At 31.9% G+C, this 23387-nt stretch overlaps 1 protein-coding gene across 1 annotated transcript; it reads right to left on the bottom strand.

Annotated features, from left to right (window-relative positions):
* Nucleotides 1-501: 501 nt before the first annotated feature.
* LOC118180508 (uncharacterized) lies at nt 502-22392 on the bottom strand. The gene is made up of 4 exons (XM_035349595.2): nt 21822-22392; nt 21364-21461; nt 19044-19207; nt 502-930 (listed from the first exon to the last, which is right to left on the bottom strand). Exons 1-4 carry the CDS (start codon nt 22068-22070, stop codon nt 668-670), a joined length of 774 nt encoding a protein of 257 aa, XP_035205486.1. The 5' UTR covers nt 22071-22392; the 3' UTR covers nt 502-667.
* Between the last annotated feature and the right edge of the window lie 995 nt (nt 22393-23387).

The following is a 23387-nucleotide window of genomic DNA, read 5'->3' as shown; positions in this document are numbered from 1 at the left end:
CACTGCAAATACATATGTGCTTATAAAGTTTGGTGTAATCACAAAGTGGTGATCTTTTTTAAATATTAACCAAATAAAACATATAGAGTGATCGAGAATTTGTTGCAAATGCAAAGGCTCTGTTGCTTTACAATGCACTAAAAAAACCCTTTGGAAAGCAATATCGCTGGTAAAACGTATATAAATTGAAAGAAAACTAATGCAAGTTGTAAACATTCTTACAATTCACTAGCGGGAAGAACAAATGAACAAGAGGAGGAAGGAATTATACAGCCCAGCATATTTGGAAAGCAAAACATACTTTTTTACAGGGAAGACCATAACAGTTAATAACAGCACATGTTTCAAAGCACTTCTTTCTGAGAAATGAGGCTGTGAAGAGATTAAGAAAACTTTTCATTTGCTCCTTAAACTGTACATTTAGCCAGCAGAAATATAGCTTTAATCATTAACATATTAATTTCATACAAACAAGTTAAAATAAACTGAACAAAAAATTAACTGATTTTTTTTGTTATTCTTGACAATTATTATATTAATTATTACTAAAAAATCACCATTTTAAAATTAAAATGAATGTATTTTTTACACATCTTAAGAAACATTGATACAAGGCATAGGTTTATACATCTTAAGAAACATTGATACAAGGCATAGTTTTACACTTTCATAATTCATCATGAAACTTTAGTCCAATCCACCAGTCTGCAAGACTGTTAACTTGTTGCCAATCTACTAAAAACCACCAATTTTCAATATACTTTGATTTATGATTATGTAGCTTCATAATATAAGCATGTTCCCATATATCTATTCCAAGGATAGGGAAAAGACCAGAACTTAATGGTGAATCTTCATTATTTGCTACTGTTATCACCAAATCTCCAGAACTCTCCACAGTACTATAGTTCCTGCAAAGCCATACAAAACCTTAAAAACAAAAATAAAATTTATATTAGTAAAGACAAAATAAGACCAAAAAGTACTGATCATTGATAAATTAATTAAATTCCAAATTTTTAACACAACATGGATGCATACTATTAAAATTACATTAATGTATTCTCATTAAAGATAACACATCATGCGATTAGCAATAGGTTCATTGACCAATGGGTTAATGTAGCTTTAAGCATGTGGAATTTAATCTCTAATCTTTCCACTTTTGCCTAGACTGTACCTGAATAACAGAAAATTACATTCTGTCCAATGAACCATTTGCCCATTTTTCACATTTAATCATATATATAGATATATAAAGGATGCTAACTATCATGTAATATTTAATTTGTTTTGCTCTTTTTAGTACATATTTATATGATATAGTTATTTGCATTTCTCAGAAAAAGGTTTAATACTGAAAAATTAAAGATTTTAGTTATAAGATTTATTCTCGTTAAAATAATTAGCAAGAAAGGTCCTTGTTGATCTACAGGCTTCCGTAACAACCCACACTATCCACAATAAAATTACTTAAGGACAAAATTTGTTTCAAAATATCGACGTGGAGAAAAATATTCATTTTCAAAAATAAGATGCAAGATATAAAAATTAAATTTCTTTTCAGGAAAGGTTCAGAACATGAATCAGAAAAAAAATCAAAATTAAATTTCCACAAACTTACAGAAAAACGTTCATAGCTAGAATCACCACTTTATCAATTTCCTCATCTAAATCTGGCAAACTATCATAAGCCTCCTGGCCTAGTTAAGTATTCTGACCCATCTCCAATTTCCCTTAATCTATTTTCACATTCCAGTATCAATTGAATCAGAATTAAAAGTTTCATGAATCAAAACATAACAAGCACAGCAAGTAACCACAATTCAGAGATTATAAAAAGTACACACATGACAAATATATAATTAAATAAGTATTTCACTTTTAAATTATATAATACATAACATTACCAAAATGCAAAAAACATAAATATTTATATAAATCACAAAATTATTATCCACTTTTGAATCAGAGCAAATTACACATGAGCATTATCCAGTCTTGGATCAGAGCAACTTACACGTGAAGACAAAATTACTTTTAGTACTTCCTAACTGCAAATATTGAAGATTTTCTGATCAAATGGAACTAAAACAGAATAATAAATATAACAATGAACTACTGCAAAGTTAAAGCTTACTATATAAGTTTGGGCATAACATCCCACACACAGTGCTCAGGATGACAGTTACTAACAAGTTACTAACTTTAGTGTTATTAACTTCTGGGGCACAATAAGATCATGCAACAGCATCAACATAAGTATTATTTAACACAAGCTATGCTAATTGTTTTCTGAGTTTTCAAAGGAGTTGACCTACCAAACTACTGTCATTAAAGCTACTTTTAAAATCATGTACCTGAACTATGCTCAGAATTAAAAAGAAAAAAAAATTAAAACTAAAAATATAAACCATTCTTGTGAGGTGACAAGATTCCAATTGTTTTTAATTCCATTGCTAGTAAATTCCAGAAGCATGGTGAGTTCAATTGTGAAGGCTTAATATGTGTGCTAGAAGGTTTCAAACGCAGTTTTTAAATGACAAAAGCGAGAAGGGTGTAAGCAGTGACAGCAATGATTTAAATCCGATATTCTAGTTCTTTAAATGACAAGATATGTGTTAAAATCAAAGATTAAGATAACTTTAGATTTTTAAAAATATTTTAATAGCTAAATATAAAAAATAGAGGTACAAGGCTAGGAAGTATTTATATGTCAATCTACTCTCAAGCATAAATCTGATAATGAGTGGAATGCAGTAGCACTGCTTAATGTGATCTCATTTTGTCCATGATTATTTTGTTAACGTTAAATGATGAGAAAAAATAACCTTCAAAATAGCAATAGAATGTAACTAATTTCATATAACTAGAAACACATAAATAAGCATTTTTCAGAATTTTAACTGGGAAAATGCAGAATTTTGTTTATGAACTGTTTATAATGTCACTCATGCAAAAGTTCATTTATGAACGGTTCATAACGCTTTTTAAAATTTTTTGACCAATGCTATGCCCCTAATACTTGGAGATGGTTCATAACGCTTTTTAAAATTTTTTGACCAATGCTATGCCCCTAATACTTGGAGGACATTTCCATCACAGGAAGAGGTTAAATTTAAAATTGCTATGTTAAATTTTAAATTAAGGGGGGGGGGAAACCTTAGTTTGATGTAGATGTTTTTTAAGGAACTTTTGCAGATTTTTTCCCCCTCCTAAAGAATTTGATTGGTCTCAAAATCGATAGTTATTCAAAATTTATATCAAACTAAGGCTGCTTCTCAAACTAATTTTAAATGGTTGGCTGAAACTGAAACAAGCTGTTTGGTGACATAATCCTTTATTTGGTGATATTTCTCTGTCATTTGGCAATTTTTATTACCTATTTCACTTTATTTGGCAACTTTACTTCAGTTAAAGGAATTTATTCTAAAGCATTTTGAGCGTATTAATCGACTTGTTGATCAAAATAAGTGATGGAATTTCCATTTTTTTCATATATACATGGGTGGGAGACTTCGGCTATTCATTAACAATATCCAAATAATAACATTAAAAGTTATCACATTAAGCAGCATCTACTATAATTCAAAATGCATGGTGCATGATCGAAGTAAATACATTGTAGAAGCACCATCCAATATAGAACATCAAGTAGATGATTTTCTTTTCATGTTACAAATGCATCATTTTGTAGCATAGGAAACGTCAATGTCATATGGACATGCTGTATACTGGATATATCCATCTAAAAGTGACTTAAATGGCAAATTATTAAATGATGTGTATGAAGAACCAATAGAGAAAAGCAGTAAAGCTTCAATTAACAAAACAGTATATAGGATGTTAGATGGTCGGTAAAATATCCACAATTTCACCAGAAATCAGCACATATATTTGGAAAATAAATAGAACTGTACTTCTAGTGAATATTACAGATACATCATTAATACCATACACAAGTGAATCCCAGCTGTTGATGCCATTAATAAAGTGGAAAGCAAATTTAAATGTAAAATTCATAGCTTAGTAACCAATAATGCAGCAAACAAATGAGAAAACAATTCACATGTATTTAATTTATTGACCTAAGATTTAAATATATCAAATGATACTCAGCATGTTATTGAAATCATATAATACTTCTGAATCACCAGTTTGCATAGGCCAAATTCAATTATACAATGGAACTGGTTTAAACATACCTTCTAAAGAACAATGGAACTCAGTATGCAATTCCCCTAGAACAAATATAAAAGAATTGCACAATATTTAGTTTTGTGTTTCTCAAGTAAAATAATATGTGGACATATATATATCTTTTGCAATACACAAGGTCTTCAGTTTGTTGGCCAGGGACATAAATAAAGCTTCTCAACTGGACTGCATCAACAGAACTAACTTCCTACTTAGCTATGTGGAAGTATATTTTCCTGATTGGCTTATGTGGTCATTTCATTTTTCTCCTTTACTCCTTAAGCCTTCGAGAGCATTACGGGTTTGACCATAAAATTTCAAAATTATCCAGACTATCATTAATAAGTTGTATGCATTTGATTATAATTCCAAAATGGCCTTTTCACTTTGTACCTTGAATCTTTTCTTTGAATATACATCCAACTCGAAATCAGATACATCACGAGTTTGCATAAATTTCCATGTGTAAAGAACTGGAAAGTCATCTTTCTGTATGTGATTAACATCCATAACACTTTGAGAGTTAAAGTAGATTGTCTATGATATGAATGTAGTCTTTCAAATTCATATTACCTATCACTTATTTTCAGTTCAATGTAGATATTCCCTTGCTCACCACATTCGCCCCCTCTATACATTTTTTTTTTTTTTGTTATTCTCTTCCCTAACATATAATGGTATGTAACATTGCATAAAATATGCAATGTTACATACAACAAGGCTCTTTTCATACTAGAATTACCTAAAGCAACTGGAAAAGAATCAGCTGTAATATGCATGTATGGATTATATTATGGTAACATTGTATCATACAAATGATGGGAAAGAATTGAGATGCAATAACAATGACTATTGGGTAAAAAATTCTTAATGTAGCAAGTCAAACAAAATACAAAGATCTTTTACTCAATCAAAAGCCAGTTTCAGTTGCTTTGGACAAAAAATCTAGAAGGTTAATTGAAGTATTGCCGAAGCTGTTCAAGTTTGAAATGATCTAGAAGACAGCTTAAAAATCTTGGTAAATTATGCATAAAATTATTTAGAATACAGTATGAACAAGTACTGTACTAAACACTGTTTTAAGAGAGATTTTATTAAGACACAATAACATGCCGAATAAATACTAATTCAGAAGTCAAACAACAAAAATCAGTGTTATATTTACAGAATTTTCACAGGACTAGTTTCGATGGTTTTACCGAACCACCATCCTCAGCTGCAAGACCGCAAATGAACAAAATAGGAAATAATGATTAGATAAGATAAGAAAGCCTGGACAAGAATAAGCAAGTGGCGCCATCTGTTCGTGAAACCAGAACTAAAACATAATTTCTTTAAAGGCCGAAGGCAAATTTGGATTGGAATTAGGATTGTTAACTAGAACAGAAAGATTTTTATGAATGTGAAATGCCTCTAGAAAATCCAGTTCTCCAATGGAAGATGTTTTTTGAATAATTTTGGCAGCAGAAAAACTGAAAGTGTGGTTTTCGGACCAACAATGTTGAGCAACAGAAGACTTCTGTGTTTCCTTTTTTCTAACATATGCCTCATGTTCCTTGACGCGAAATTTTAAGGCTCTCTTAGTTTGGCCAATGTAAATTAAACCACACTGGCAAGGAATCCTATAAATACACCAGGAATTCATATCCGGAATGGGGTCCTTGAGTATGGAACTCGGAATTTTATTGATGGGAGAATAAACAACCCGAAAGTTAAATTTCTGCAAAATATGTGCAACTTTATAGCTAATTGATGGAAAGAAGGGAATGACAACAGAATTTTTATAATCTCCTAAAACAAGAGTGTGCCTTTTAGTGTGTTGAGATGAGAATTTTTTAACTGCTTGATTAATAGTGTTGGGTGAAAAGCCCCTGTCAATAGCTATTGCTTTTAAATAATTTAGTTCTTCATCAAGGGCTGGTTTGGAGGAGCAAACTTGAATTGCACGGAAAACATAAGAATAAAATGAAGCTAACTTTTGTTTAGTCGGATGACATGATTTAAAGTGTGGTGGAAGGCAAACCGATGAAGGTTTACGGTAAACCATAGTACTGAAGTTGGATATATTACGTGTGACCAGAATGTCTAGAAACAGAAGAGAATTGCAAGTCTCAAGTTCAAAAGTGAACTGAATAGCAGGATCAATAGAATTCATTGTTGAAAGAACTTTATTTAAATCATCTTTATTACCTTCAAACAGGGTAAAAGTATCGTCTACGTAGCGGAACCATGTCGGGAAGTTTAAAGTTTCAATCAATTTTGATTCATAATAATGCATATAGATATCAGCCAGGATGGGACTGAAGGGGCTTCCCATGGCTAATCCCTCAGTTTGCTTGTAATATTTATTTTGGAAAACAAAATGTGTTTGTTTCAAACAGAGTTGTGTGAGAGAAATTAGCTCATCAATTTCGATGCAAGAGAAATGAAATTCGTGAAGTCTGGTTTCTAGACATCTTAATGCACCCTCCACTGGGACATTGGTGAATAATGATTTTACATCAAAAGAAACCATGAGTAAATTACTAGGAGAAATGTTTTTAACCTTTTTTACAAACTCTATTGAATTTTTTTATGGGGTAAATGTTATTGTCTAATAGAGTTGAAAATCTAGAAACCAAATATTTAGCTAATGGATACGAGGAAGTACCTAAATTTGATACAATAGGGCGGAAAGGAATACCACTTTTATGAATTTTGGGAAGAGCATATAATCTGGCACAATTCGCAACAGATGGGATAAGCGAATGCTTTAAGTTGCTTGAAATGATTTGTGAAGATTTGATTGCAGTTTTTATTTTTGACAAGTCCGAAGGTGAAGGATTTTTATGGATTGGATTATATAGTCCTTCGTTTAAGAGTTTAGTGACACCATCGATGTAAGTGTTCTTATCCATGATGACTATCTGGCCACCTTTGTCGGCCTTTAAAATGATAATATCCGGGTTAGAATGAATTTCGCGCATTGTAGCCTTTAAAAAAATTATGTTTTAGTTCTGGTTTCACCAACAGATGGCGCCACTTGCTTATTCGTGTCCAGGCTTTCTTATCTTATCTAATCATTATTTCCTATCTTGTTCATTTGCGGTTTTGCAGCTGAGGATGGTGGTTCGGTAAAACCATCGAAACTAGTCCTGTGAAAATTCTGTAAATATAACGCTGAATTTTGTTGTTTGACTTCTGAATTACAGATTTTATTGCCAAAATATTAAACCGAAGTCCTATTAACAAGTAAAAAGGAACAAGCATTGGATTCAACAACAGAAAAATATAGACACTGTTTTGTTCAGCACTACACTGAATTTAATAATTTATGCTCACCTTTCTGCATTTTTTTATACTTATGTATAAATGCCATACTATAAAGACCATACTTAAGTGATGGCTCTTGATGAATCACTAGCTCTTGTGAAAGGATGCAGAGGATGCAGAGGGGGGGGACAGGATACTTTTCAAATGTTAAGTACAGCATGAACTCTATCAGCACAGATTACAGAATTTTTTTTACCTTGGAAATAATACATGACAAATTGAGAATTCTGTTAGGGGTTGTAACGGCAACAAAATTTGTTTTTTTGTTTAAAGCACTGAATATAAATGACCACAATGCAGATATAAGTGCTATTTCTATGGTTACATTTAATCTGTTAATTGTATTTATGTAAAAGATATACGTAAATACAAAAGTGTTGCTATTTGCTTGTTTGTTGGTATACATAGTATGTATGTCAGCTTTAATATTTAAATAATTAAAGTGACACTGCACATTATTAATGCCAAAGCGTTATGAAGATATGTAACTATTTTTATGATAATAAAATTGTATACAACTTATCTCTAATTACTAAATTAGTTCATGTCTAAAAATATTTGTTATGCTTCTGAACATCATCTAATTAGAGGTTTAATTATTTTTAAAACTTTCAGTGTGTGATAACTATTTAATAAGTTAAGGAAGGAAAATATAAAACATTAATGATTTCCTTTCATACCCTGGTAATAAGTCTAGAGACATTTATAAAGGGCATTATATCCATGTCTCACTTTACTAATCCTCTTTCCCCTTCCAGGCTAACATTCTATTCAGAGATCATAATTAATTCAAAAGCAGGACAAACTGTCACATAAATTCATCAGATGCAAACATACAGCTGATCTTCCTTACACTGAGCAACTGTCTCCTTGTCAGCTCAGGCAAACTCGATAAGGTTCGCTGTTATGGGTGCCCGCGTGTAGACGCTATCCCAGCATAATGATTCCCGATTTTTGATTCTTTGAGTGTTCTAACAGTTTATGCAACACACCAAAGAAAATTAAAGTTCAGTGAGAATAGTTCACAGTATGAGTGAGCACGTACATACGAGTCCAACAGAAACACACCTGTGGTGCAGGCCTTGAGGCGAAGGTAAGTGAGCAAGATAAGCAATTGGCATGTCGTGGATAAAAAGAAATGCCTTAGCTCGCAGAATTTGAGAGTCTCTCATGTGTTGCATTAACAAATTAGAAGTAGATAACATAAAATGACAGTATACATAAATGCATAGAAAAAATAAAAGAAGATATATACATTAGAGATACAGGTAAATATATACAAACATCAGCAGCTGACCAGAAAAGCAGAACAGTGAGAGATTGTACATAGATATAAATAGGGTGTCAAAACTGAGTATTTGGGTATTAAGAATAATAGTTAATTAGCAAGATATCCAAGGACTGCAAACGGCCCTTTTCGATTACTGTCAGAATTATAGTCATAATTAAGCACTGTCTGACATAAATGAAACCAAAAATTGCCAAAGGATATATATGTGAAGAATCCAATTAAGATCATAATCCATTAATGGAAATAAGACCATGTCTGGCATTCTGGTAGCAGAAAATAATTTTTGCCCTGTTGATGGCAGAAAATGAATGTAAATGGCTGAAAACACCAGAAAATTACACCAAGTAGAAACTATGAAAGTACCTTAAACATTGTATTACAATTCAATTTAAAATTCAATTAAATTGAATTAAAATTGAATTTTAAATTAAAAATTTAAAATTCAACAGACATGGGGGCATCTAATTTTGTGCATATTTCATTTACATTGGTTCTCTGATTCATATTTTTTTACTGCATCCAAGAGGCTTAAATACCAGCTCGGTGGAGGGAACACATTTTTTTGAAGCAGAAAGCAGTTTGACAAGACTTTTGCAGGGAAGGTTATTAAACATTATGACACTGTGTGTTGTCTTTCTGATAGTTACCTTTCAAAACTTCATACAGTCAAAAGTCGTTAATTCGGACACCCATAATCCGGAATGATCTATAATCCGGACCTCAAAGCTAAAAACTTTCTGCGCATGCGCCGCGTTGACACATGCGCATAGGCGTGTACGCGTGCGCGTAAGACCTTTTACGTCTGCGCATATGCGTGTGCACAAGTGCAGAATACGTTTTCGAGTGTGCGTTTTATGTATAATGAACGGTATAAGCTAAAATTATCTAATTATCTATTTCAGTTAATGTTGATGATTGCGTTGTTCCTTAATTTTCGAATTGGATCCGGCTTATTATTTTTTGCAGACTGTAAGACTAATACTATAAAAGTAAACTTGAACTTTCGATTATGTCAAATAGAATTTCCGATTCTGGAGCTCCCAAAGGATCGTACAAAACGAAAGTATGTTTTGATGTCCATCAAACAAAAAGTGGAATTGCTGCAAAAAATGGATAAAGACATGAAGAATGTGACAGAGAGGTTAGTGAAAACGAAAAAATTTCGATTGACAAGTTAGTTGGTATTCTAGGCACAGCAATTAACGGGACTTGAACAGCGGAACTTTGTAACTGAACAAGAAATTATGTCTGTTTATAAAATTAAAGAGAAAGTATTATCACATAAAACGAAGCAACTTAAACAACTTACATTGAAAGAAATGTTTAATAAACTGCATTCATTATGTTAAACTGCATTCATAAAGTAAACAAATAAATATTAAGCTTTTTTTTTGTAAATTTTGATACCCTTTAGATCATAATTGTTTTTTATTTCATAAATTACGGTTTCATATTTTTAATTTTAGAATTTCCGCATGCCATCTTACGAGATTTAAACTGATGATCTATAATCCGGAAAAATTGATAATCCGGAATCGCCGAAGTCCCGACGAGTCCGGATTAACGACTTTTGACTGTATATGGCACCAATTTCATTTTAGATTGGGGGATTTCTTACAGATTATATGAAAGGGGATATATCTGTGACCAAAATTACCAAACATGGAGCTTTAACAATCTGCATCTGTTTACAAAATCTCCTCTGAAACTGGTGTGATATATGTGACCAAAAAGATCTCCCCTTTGACCAGCCCAAACTATCTTTTGTGGGTACACTCAAAACAAACTGCATTCATAAATAATATACATACCTTGGAAAAGTTAAAAATGAGCAATACTGCTGCCATTGAAAGGATAGATAAGGAAAAGCTTTAATGATATTGTTAGGAATATGAGCAAAGATGTAAGCAAATGCACTGAACTACAGTACATCATTTCCAATGTACACTATAAGCAAAGTATGTTTTTACACACTATTTCAATAAAAAGCCTAATTTTAAACTGCCCACCTTATATGTAGTAATACTTACTTATTTATTAAATTATTTTAAACAATTTTATAAAATTATTAACTTTCTCAAATTTTTAATACACACACTATATATATAATACAGGGTGATTCAGAATTCATCATCAATATTTGGTAAGTGAACAGTACTTCAACCAAGTGCACATTCCAAGCCAAAATGTAAGAATTGCCAATAGACCTTAATTTTAAACTACTGGCAGTTAAAGGAAAAGAATGTGCACTCTCCCACTGTATGTTGTTCAGAACAATTTAACTAAATCATACAGATAAACCTTTTCAAAAGATATAAAAAACACACAAACATACCCAGTTTCAAATTTCACACTCCAACTTAAGTCTATAGAAAGAAGCACCATTGCCAAATATGACAACAAAAATCACACTGCTGCATGCCAATGAGATGCTGCCAAATTAAGAAATTCAAATAAATAAAATCACATGCATTACATGCAGAATAAAATTAACAGAAAAATAAATAATAAAGTAAAGCTCACTCCATAAAGTATACAAATTTTCAGACTTACATCAATATAAGAACATGAACATAAGACAGAAAAATTGCTTATATCAACTTAAGAACTTTCCCAGCTGAGCTTTGATTGCTATATCTAACAACAGCAAAATGCAAGTATTATAACTTAATTATGCATGTGTAGAATTAGGGATGTAATTTCGTATGAAATCTTAAATCAAACTATCATCATAAAATAATTTAGCATGCAAACGGTGTATTGGTTTAATGAAGTGAATCTACTTCTGCACGTTTTTTAAAAACAAACAAAAATTCCAAAGTGATATACAGCAAAATGTTTTAATGCATATTACAAAACCAATGTATCTGAGTAAATGAGAAAACCAGAGATTTATTGTAAATATCCATTGACAGATTTAAAAAAGAATCTATTTTAATATTTACATAAAAAAGGTTCACTTTTTTTTCAAGTTAAAGGAATAGCAAGTTCCATTATATTTGTAATTATTTAAATCCAAAGATCAATATACACTCTGTGTAAAATTAAGAGAATTCACAAATTTTCTCTAATCTTATGAAAAGTATTGAACCAAATATACTAATTATGTTGCTGAAGAATTAAACAAATATTCAGAATCAAATATGTAAGCATAACTGTGCATCTGTGACTCTGCAAGGGATATAAGCACACGAGGAGTTTTCAGCAATTTGTGTGCTCGTACTTCTTCATGGCATTCACCGTGTTTCTCGCAAGAGTTGAGTAAATTTTATAAGGTATCAGGTAAAATAAGTAGCCATCAGCATATGGATGCAGGAATGAGATGGATAATTGTCAGCAGACTGGAGACAGGACAAACATAAGCACAGATGGGTATGGGGTTCAGTGTAATGCCTAGTGTCATTTGCAATTTGTGGAAACAGTTTCAGGAAATTGGATCCATATTGAGAGCTGCACAAGGTTGACCTAGATCAGCATATGGATGCAGGAATGAGATGGATAATTGTCAGCAGACTGGAGACAGGACAAACATAAGCACAGATGGGTATGGGGTTCAGTGTAATGCCTAGTGTCATTTGCAATTTGTGGAAACAGTTTCAGGAAATTGGATCCATATTGAGAGCTGCACAAGGTTGACCTAGATCCACAATAACAAATGAGGATTGTTATTTGACACCTTCAGCACAGTAATACAGGACTCCTACAGCTTTGCAGATCTCATGTAAGTTATTTGCTGCCAATGGAACCTGAATTTCAAAGGCTACAGTTACCCACAGGCTTCATGAGATAGGGCTGTATGCCAGAAGACTCTTATTTGCATTCCACTAAATACAACACACAAGAGAGCCGATTTAGCATAGTGCAGATAACATGCACATTCGACCAGACTTCAGTAAAGCACTGTTTTCACAGATGAGCTGAGATTCAGCCTGGACATTGATTTTTGGAGTACCAGTATCAAGAGAGAGCTTGGAACATACCATTCTTCCCTCATTAGAGAAAAGAATCATTATAATGGTGGTGGCACAATGGTTGGGCAGGCATTACATTGGGCAACTGCCTACCCATGCATGTATTTGACAAAGGACTGCCTTTGATGTATAGAGAAATGTTAAAGCCCTACGTTCAGCTTTTCAGGGACACATTTGGTCCTGGGTTCCTGTTAATGGATGACAGTGCTCATTCATATGGGGGTCAGTTGGTCATAGATTACCTGAAAAGTAGGATATTCCTTTGATTGTCCAGCCAGATCTCCTGACCTTACCCCTATACAGTATGCCTGGGACTCTCTTGGGAAGTCAATGTCATCTCACCATCCCACTTTGAGAGCCATACCAGAGTTAAAAACTAACTTGCTGCAGAAAAGGAATTGACTGCCACAGGGCCTGAGAATGTCATCATGCTGCACGACCTGTTTGCTATGAAAGGGACATATACCCCATATTAAACTAATTTTCTGTTTGATATCACAACATGGATTTTGAACATTACTGCACTATGTGTTTTTTTGATAATCACACATACATAAATAAGACTACCAAATAAAATAACTTTTGACTGGTACATCTCTTTCTCTGTTATAATTGTACATTCATACCAAATTTCACTAAAGCCTGTTCATTAGTTTTTCAGAAATTCAACATAATGTGGAAATTCACTTAATTTTGTTCACGAGTGTATCTGCAGGTTATAAATTGATGAGAATCTTTATATTTATTACAAGACTGATACTCATTAAAAAGAGCAATACTATAGCAATTAACATTCATAAAATAAGCAGCAGTACTAGAGTGATTAATGTCTATTTCTATATAAATAACTTGTAAAAATATGCTAGTTCAATTACATGTTATTTAAATAAAAAATGCATCCAGTAAAAAAATACTATTACTATGATTAAATGTGTGATACTGTGATTAAAATATCAAAGACCATTTGAAATTAAATGAAAAATAATTGTTAGAACACAGTATAATTCTTCATACCATTAAATAAATTTTCAAAAATGAAATATTTGAACTAAAGAAATGTCATTAGTAAAAATATCTTCAATTAAAAATCATTATCCAAAATCTAAAAATTACCAGTATCTTTAATCTGCAATGTATATACATATCTATATGCACCGTGGAGCCTCAGATAATAAATGTCTTTCATTATTAATAAATTATCCGAACAAAAATTATTTCTAGTTACAAAAACTGAAGTCACAACAAACAAATGATTTTCAAAAGTTTTTAAGTTATGATACAAAATTAACATTCAGAAACTTCTGGATATATTTTAATATTTTTTCCCTGAAATCTTATTAACAGAGCCTGGCAACAAGCAATTTACAGGACTATTAATTCAACCTGGAGGAATCCATGACCATATTGTGTTGCATGTATAGACTTTGATGGCTTAGAAGTTTTTAGAATAGCTGGGATTTTTTGTTTTCTCGGATACTGTGTTAAGCAAAATCATGGCTATAAACGGTGAAGATATGCAGAAGGAGCTAGAGGATTATAAAAATGAGCTCAACATGTGACAAAAGTGTAACAACATCAAAAGCAGCAAAAAACGGAATTAATGAAAAAATGCCTTATCAGAAAGAGAAATTAAGAAAAAGGTATCTGTGTTGTTTGATTCTCAGAATTTATGCACAATCGCTGCGCAAAATTTTCTTCTAATAATATCACCTTAATAAAGCAGGGGCAAACTACCACTTGGGTATTTACAATGGCAATGCCTCATCTCACTTTTATACCTTTAATACCTTTTAAAATGTAAGAACAAATTATACTGAAGAAATTAACCTCAGCAAAAGATACATTTATACAGTTTAAAGAAGCAATAATCTATGGTTCAGAAACAGCTTAAACCATTTAGCAAGAGTTTTGGTAAATAAACATTTTGGATGACAAATAACAGTACTCTTCTGTTATTGGGAACGGATTCAGAAATGTATGCATATATGCATGTGTGTTCATGAATACATGTGTATAAGTACATATGTAGTGTATATGTTACTGTGAAAGTCCGAGATTTGGAGAATGTTGACATTCAGCGGTGAATGTCAACATTCACATAGTCGCTTGGTGCATGATCAAAATATTTGGCAAATATCCTTACTTTTGACTTAACCCACAAATGTCGACATTCACCATGCACTAATGGTGAATGTTGAATACATCAGAGATTCGCATTTTGTTCTCCGTATTTCAGGCGCCATAAAACTTCAAGGGTGACGTAATGTTTTCGCCTGTCTTGCTGACAGGAGTAACCAATCCCTGGTGAGAAGAGTTGTTTGTAACTCTATAGAGGTGTTTTCACTGCGCAACATGTAGCTTTTGATTCTAATGTGAGAAGGGCTACTCAATATTACTTGACTTCTCAATAATGACAGCAGTCGTGCTTGGATAAATGTTAAGCATTTAGTTTTAAATTTAGTCAATAAAGAACTTTTTTTATACTTTTGCATTTATACCATATATGTCAAAATATGAAAAAGCTTATGTAACAGCACATGTAAATAAACTTTTGAATTTAAACAATACATTCTAAATGAGAAAAGAAAATAATTCCAAAAAAAAAAAAACTTAATTATGTGATTGAAATCTTATTTATTGCAAAAACATAAACTTTTATGACATTTTGAATTGCACAAGAGTCCCTTGCTTTTACAACTGCATTTAGTAGTGGAACTTTTCCTTTTTGCAGAGACATCGTGTATAGCCTTGCCTTCTACTTCTCGAATTAGCTGCAGCTGCTTCTTTCTCTCAGCGACATTACCTGAGAAGGAATCTTATCTATGGAGAATATCTTTTCTTTACAAATTACTAACTGATTACAGGTACAAAGCTGCTTGAAGGTGTCATTTTTATTTGCTAGTTTATAAAAGCCGAAGTCTTATTCCAACAACAACTGCCAACACATTTCGGCCATCTGTACGACCACGGTCGACATCAGGGACTTGTATTCATATGGTATCAGCAATCTGAGCAGGAAAATTTTTCGAGATTCATAAAATTTTTGTTGCTTGCAGTAAAAGATTCTCCTTTGCGGCCGATCTTTTTACAGAAATTAACTCGTGTTGTTCAGTCCAGGCTTGATACGAAGATGTGGTAGGTTGCAGGTCTTCCTCAATATTTTTCTTTGGAATATAGTTTTCATTATAACTATTGCTCAGGTTTTCTTCAAAAGTATTAACAGTTTCTTCAAACTGTTCTTCGGTTTCAAATTTCTTAAGAGTTGTTCTTCAGTTTCAATATTTGCGATTTGTTCGCCAAGCAAAAAAGGTGATGCTATGCCTTTTCTTAGTTTAATGCCAAACATAGCTTCATAAGGCGTAATCAGTCCCAGTGAGGAGAGAGGTGTTTGAAAAATAAAAACAGTTGTCTTCTCGTTTACTCACAATTAATGCATTTAACTTTTCAAAGAAAAGTTCACGATTCACTGCAGTATCCATTCAACATAAATTAGGATATCGGATAAAAGAAAACAAAATTTAGGAAAACATTGTGCGTACCATCAAACCTAGCATAAGACTGACAAACAGTGTTCCAGAATATAACAAATACATGCTACATAACTTCAATCGCAGCAGAGCAAAGTATTTTGTGACAGACAGTCGCCCCTCTGTTGAACTCGACTTTCTCTTTTCAACCTCCACCACAGTATATCTGAGACTGTCGACATACACCGGTGATGGTCTGAATGTACAAGAATATAACCTAATATTCGATCTTTCACTGATGTATTTGGTATGTGTTGACATTCACTGGTGAATGTCGACCTTCTCCAATTTCGATCATTCACAGTAACTTCTCCAATTTCGATCATTCACAGTAACTTCTGTATGTATGCACATACGTGCATACATACAGAAGGTGTTTACACGTTTTTGTAATTTTTGTACTAGATCAGTAAAGCCAACTTAAAGTTTCTATGTGCTTTGGTAATGAATGTCTTTTTCCATTTTTATAAATACAGGATCTGAAATAAAGACTGCAAATTATTGTGTACAAATAGTCAAAGCCACAATAAGAAAAAAGAAGTATGAGTCAACTTAAAAAAAGTCTGTTAGCATTAAATCCTGCAGAATGAAAGAGCACAAGGACAAATGCAAGATGAGAATAAGCAAAAGGTAGGCATTCTGATATGGAAGTCATGAAAGTACCCAGTAATTTACAAGATAATTCAGCTTCACTTGTAACAAAACTAAAATGGACAAAAGGAAATGAAATGTTATCATGGTTACTACCTTAATGAAACTCACATTAAAAGAATTCCAGAGGATAAGGGTACTTTTGATGAGATAAAAGCAGATTTTTTTACAACTGTAATATTCCATTCCCTGTCAGCAAGCATCCATTTGCTTGTAATGTAATAATCAGTTTATTGAGACCAGGTTACACAAGAGATAACAACTGGCTAGAAATCTGCTAGGTTAAGATAATGAATTAAAAGTCAGTGGTAAAAAGTGGTTGGCGATTCAAGTTAGTTAACATCCATAATGTCCCAGTTGCTGTTACTATTAAGCACACTGGTACTGAAAGCATTTTCTGCAGTTCCAGAAATACACATCTGAAATAAAGACTGAAAATTATTCTGCACAGATAACCAAGACAACAAAACAGAAATATGAAGAAGTGTTCATGAGACAGAAATATGGATGGTAATTCAGATGGATCATCCTACTTTGAGAATAGCTTCAATACCTTATGATAGAATCACAATTATTCAACTGCTAAATATTACTGAATAAAATGCACCTGAAATTTTAGCCTTTCAGTGTGCATTTATATAAATAGGTGTCAAATTGATTACATATAAAAACAGGTACATCAATAAAATTAAAAAAATTATAAATTTAATAGCTTTGTGTACTATTAAGCTTTAACTATTATTCTATTATAAACATTTTTTGCTTCAACTTACGTTTTGTAATGACAAGCTATAAAAATATTAAATCTAAAAAGAAACAAACTAAAACAAACTCTAAAAGATATTTTTGAACAAAAGTAGTCATCAAGAAAAGTATCATTCAAATCATAGTCAATCCCTAGTTAACCAGGGTAACATCAGGCCTAACATCCATGGTTAATCAGAAAATAGTGAAACACACACAACAAAAAAAAAAAAAAAAAAAAAGCAAAATCCACATCATAATTAACAATTTACTAATATTTTTAAGCAATTAAATCTAGCGAATAAAATCATTTCATTATGTACATTAAAACAGTATTCGATGTTTCCTCTCCAGGGCCGGATTTAGACTTGATGAAGCCCTAAGCTATTTGAAATATGGGGTCATTTATAAGTCTGTCTTTTGTAAGTCTATATTTTAATACCATATTTATACTGTATTTAAAATTTTTGGGGGGGCTAAGCTATAGCTTGTGTAGCTTATACATAAATCCTGCACTGCCCTTCTCTCAAGCACAAGCATGCATCCTCTTTCTTTCTCACTTCACATACCTGTATACATTTATAAGTCTGTCTTTTGTAAGTCTATATTTTAATACCATATTTATACTGTATTTAAAATTTTTGGGGGGGCTAAGCTATAGCTTGTGTAGCTTATACATAAATCCTGCACTGCCCTTCTCTCAAGCACAAGCATGCATCCTCTTTCTTTCTCACTTCACATACCTGTATACTTAATTTATTATTAAGATTGAGCAATGACTTTTAATAAAGGATTTAAACAATGTTTATATATTCCAAATTATACACAATTAAATTATGTACTGTTGTCAATAAAAACAACCTCCAAATACTAGAATGACACCATCTGCTGCCACTGGTGTTATGCCACATATTTTTCTGTCCTTTTTTTTTTTTTATATTGGGTCACCTGAGAAGTTCTGCGTCTTTTTTTTAAATGATAAATACAAATGAAACAATACAGAAACATTAGAAAATTTCATTGAATTACATATGCATTGTTTTGTTCTACGACTTTTTGCAAATGAAAACTTTTCTTGTTAAAAAGATTATTAGCATTATTTTTTAAAGAAGTTATCAAGTCTCAAGAAATTTTGACAGTCTCCAAAAAATTCTCCAAATTTGAAAAAAGCAGCAAAATTTTTCAGATGACCCAGTATTTTCTGTAGACAGTTTTGTATTATGCTAACGGTTTATGAAACCAACATTCAATCATTTCACAGCTAACAAACTTAATATTTTTCAGAGAGGGCTCCTGGTTAATTCAATCCAGGATAGTTGGGAATTGACTGCTTTAATGTATAAAATTTACCCGAGCCAAAGTGATTTGATGCCATGTCGGTAAACGTCGACTTGAATTCTTGAAATGATCCAAATTTCTCATTTATCTTCTGAGCAATTTGACCAGTAGGTAGCCTGAGTTCACCTGAGGGATTTGGAGATATTGTAGCCCAATATAAATTGTGATTAACAAAACTGAAACATAAAACATGAGTACTATAAGCAATATGAGACCAATTCTATATGAAATAAAAAAACATAAAAAGTACTAATTTCTCATCAAACAATTTACAATATTTAGATATCAGTAGTATACTGAGATTATTAAAACAAGTACATTACGGAGAAATGGAGTATAAAAATACCTTAAAACAATCAAGTTTTTATAATCATTTTGGCTTTAGTTAAAAAAATTTCATTTGCTAGCATCTGCATAGAATCTAATTACTGATCTACAAAGATCATTTCTTTTTCTGTTACTTTTTGGGAATGAAAATTTCCTCCAACAATCTGACCGAAACACTGATTCAGTTCATTTTTATGTATTATTTTTATATTAACCCAAATTAATCCTCAATAATATTTTACATTAAACTGTACAATATAATGTATTCTTTAACACACATAAAGTTTTAAGCATGTACTGGGATCAGTCATAAGCGTAATCCAAAAGCCTCTAATCTGCGGTTTGCAAAACATTAAATAAAATTCAATTTTTTTAATTAAAAAATCATAGCAGATTTCAAGATTTAATATAACACTAAGAATAATTAACATAAAGTAACAAACTTTATTAAGACCAAAATAATAGCAGAAAAATAAGTAAGATATAGGGTAAAATCTATTTAATGTATACCTACTCAAAACACATTTGCCCTGATACAGCAACTTCTAATACTAAAACATATCAACAGAAAGATCTCATAGTCTCTGCTGGATTATTTACCAGAAGTGTTATTAAGTTACACTAAGAAACAAAGCAAAATACATTATCAACAACTTCTTTTCTTTTTTCACATTTAGAATTCTAGGACATTTATAAAAAAAAAAAAAAAAAAACAGGATTGTCCTGATAGAAACAGTATAAATGGGAACCCTACTCTAGTCCTAGGAAAATAATGTCTGACAAAAATTAGCTATGAGGATGATATTATAACTCATATGCTCAACAACCAGCACACTGCATTTACCTATGTGAAGCCCAAACTATATTTGTATTTGAGCTCGGTATGAAACTTGATAATAAAGCTACATCAGCACTTTCATAATTATTACTGAGAGAAACAACATAGCAGCAGCAAAAGAAATTTGTGCAATTGCTAAAGAAGATATGGTAAACAGCAGCATTACAAAAATGATTTTAAGTCTGGCTGCATTTTAAACAAGTGTAGTTGGGTCATAGCAAAAATTCAGAGTTTGCCAACTGCACTATCTTAGTTTCTTTCCTAGCTGCTAAAATATATGCTACTTCATGATGTGTATATGAGCATGTTTGTACTGAAAGACATGTTCATGATTAAGCACTGTCAAATCCCCATAACAGTAAGCTTCTGTCTCAAAATGTACTTCAGCTTTTCCTTCAAACTAAGCACTAAATAAAGGTTAAATTTTGCCAATTGCAGTACAAAGTTCAAGTTAAAGTATCCTAAAAGAAAAATGTAATTATTATTATCTTTTTCATATAAAACAGGTTAGAAATATAGAATAATACATAAATTAAATAGTCAGCATTATATATGCATGCGTGTCAATACTTAATTACAGACATATGCTAACAGCTTGAATGTAAAGAATATACAAGCCTTTTACAATTCATCTCCCTAACACACAAAAGAGAAAATCTTTATCAGCATTTCATTAATTTTATTTGCTTTACAATTTACTTCTATCAGTTAACTTCTTACAATTATAAACCAATAAATGCTCATTTGCTTTAAAGTGCTGCCATAAGTACTACATTTAAAAAAAGAAGAAGAAAATGAAATACGTATTCAACTTTTCATTTTGTGAAAGAAGTGTGATTAAAAAAAAATCTTAACAATAAAAAAATATGAAGTCAATAAGTATACTACCTAGAATCAGTTTATCCAATCCCATAAAATTAGCTTTTAATGAATAAAAATTAGCTTTCCAATTTTTACATCTAATATAAATTCTAAGAAGTGTGAGAATTAGCAAATATATAAAAAAATACAAACATGCAAATATATTCTCACTGATACACATATAAATATGCTTGGAACAGGATTTCAAAAACCTACTTTACTTAAAAGCAATGGAAATAAGGAAGAGATCATGTTTCATTCCTATACTCTATAGTATAACAAATTATAAAACTTAGAATTACCTACCCACTTCCATAATTTTTAAAATCTTTTCGATATTTAGGAGGGACATGGGACACATTTCGAAGTATATCAATAATTGACAACCTTGATGCATGTTTTCCCTGTAACAAACATTTATTTAAGAAAGCAATAATAAAAGAATTAAAAACTTCTTATGAAACAAAATATCGTATGAATAAGAAACAAACACATCTATAAAATAATATGCAGCATAACACTCTAAAAATATCGTATGAATAAGAAACAAACACATCTATAAAATGATATGCAGCATAACATTCTAATCTCTCTCTATATATATTACTTATTTCTGCACCTTAAAATTTATAAAATAAGAGTATAACTTGAATCTCTCTAGTCTAAATTACATAAGCAACAGCTGGATCTCTGTAGTGAAACTATATAAGCATAATTTATCCAGACAGTTTTATTAAGATAAATTATAAATTTCCTATAAGTACCTTAATAGTGTTTCTACGCCAGCGTTTTAATGCATTGTTCACCTCATCAATGTACTTAGCATGGAATTCAAAATAATGAGTTTTTGCCGTTGCTTCGTCAATATATGGTTCTAGTTCATCAAAAGTGTACCACAAAGGTGGTAATTCATATTCTAGTGCCGGGCGTTCTAAACCATAAAATGCCGGTGCTATTTCACTACTTTTTGTCGCAGCTAAAATAATCGGAAATATGAATCTTGCAAAAGCCATTAGAAAGATTATTTTATAATTCGAAAAACAAATATAGGAACGATATCAGCTTTAACGCAAGAGTACATCGCATATCGTTTATCCCACAAAACTCAACAATGCTTTCTGACAAATGCTGCTTGTTTTTTGCACATGCATATAGAACATATTGAATGAAAAACTACGATTCTAAGTCCCAAAGTCCACTTTTATGCTAAAGGATGAGAAATTGTTAAAGAATCTCAGAGAAGTACCACACTCGAGATTTGACACTCTTCAGTCATTTTAAGCTTTTGGCTAAACGTAAACTTGAACAGCAGACATGTATCAAATACAATTAAATAAGTTTACCTTGCAGGGCTAAAATTCAAGCCTCATAAACGTCCATAGATGGCAGCACATACCTAGTGAACTTTTGGTTGAACTGGAGCTGGTTAGATCCATCAGGTTACGATAAACCTCTTCCGTCAGATTCTAAACCTTGCTTAATATCTAGCATATAAAATCGCGGCATGTTTGATTTGCAAAACAATTTGAATTTCTTAAAAGAATTTACCAATCTTACATGCATAATTTCCTTTATTGCGACATGTCTAAATTCATTAATGCAATTAAGAATTTCCTTAAAGGGAATACTCGGGCTTTCTTCATTCTCTTTCTCCACGTATTTTCTCTGTCCCCGCTTAAATAAATAGAACAAACATTACAAGAACAATGTGGTGAACTTTAGGAAGATTTTTTTAAATTTCCTGCTAATTTGCGAGTCCTCTGTACTTTTTGTTTGCTTGTTTTTATGCCAAGAGAAACACACATCTTGGGTATCATGATCAAAACGCAAGGCTTTCTTTTTTTTTTTTTTTTTTTTTTTTTTTTTTTTTTTTTAGAATTAGGATATCGTTTGATTTCCATGAAGTCCAGTCAAAAGCGTTATAAATAACCTAAAACTTAAACAAGTGCTGGAAAATGCCATCTGATGAATTGCCTACATCACTATGGAAACCATCGCTATTAATAGCGCTGAAATTGAACGAGCTTTTAGAAGAAAATAATGTGTGATGTCTTCAGTGAGCTCTAGATCCGCATCCGCACCGATATGACCGAAATATGGCGCAAGGCGCGACGTCTTCGGCTCAATGAACCAAAGCTCAGTGGGCACATGACATTATCATGCTGGACGTAGAGACGTGGAGGTCTAAGTTGAGTAGAAGGGGGTGACCATGAGTCACAATCCTAAGAAGGCAAAAACAGACAAGGATACAAAACCAGATGGAGCAGAGAGGGAGAGCTGTGAGTGCATGTTTGTGCTATGCAAAGAGACAAAGACAAGTCATATGACAT

Source organism: Stegodyphus dumicola, chromosome X2, assembly GCF_044657685.1.
Source record: "Stegodyphus dumicola isolate Sdum_Otavi_A_Nest chromosome X2, ASM4465768v1".
NCBI classification, from domain to species: domain Eukaryota; kingdom Metazoa; phylum Arthropoda; class Arachnida; order Araneae; family Eresidae; genus Stegodyphus; species Stegodyphus dumicola.
This window is presented reverse-complemented; position numbering and strand designations above follow the sequence as displayed.

Coding starts and splice junctions, on each gene's coding strand:
- LOC118180508 (XM_035349595.2), bottom strand. CDS start 22,070: ATGGCTTTTGCAAGATTCATATTTCCGATTATTTTAGCTGCGACAAAA. Junction 21,462..21,821: donor GGCGTAGAAACACTATTAAG/GTACTTATAGGA, acceptor TGTTTGTTACAG/GGAAAACATGCATCAAGGTT. Junction 931..19,043: donor ATCAAATCACTTTGGCTCGG/GTAAATTTTATA, acceptor TTTGTTTTTAAG/GTTTTGTATGGCTTTGCAGG.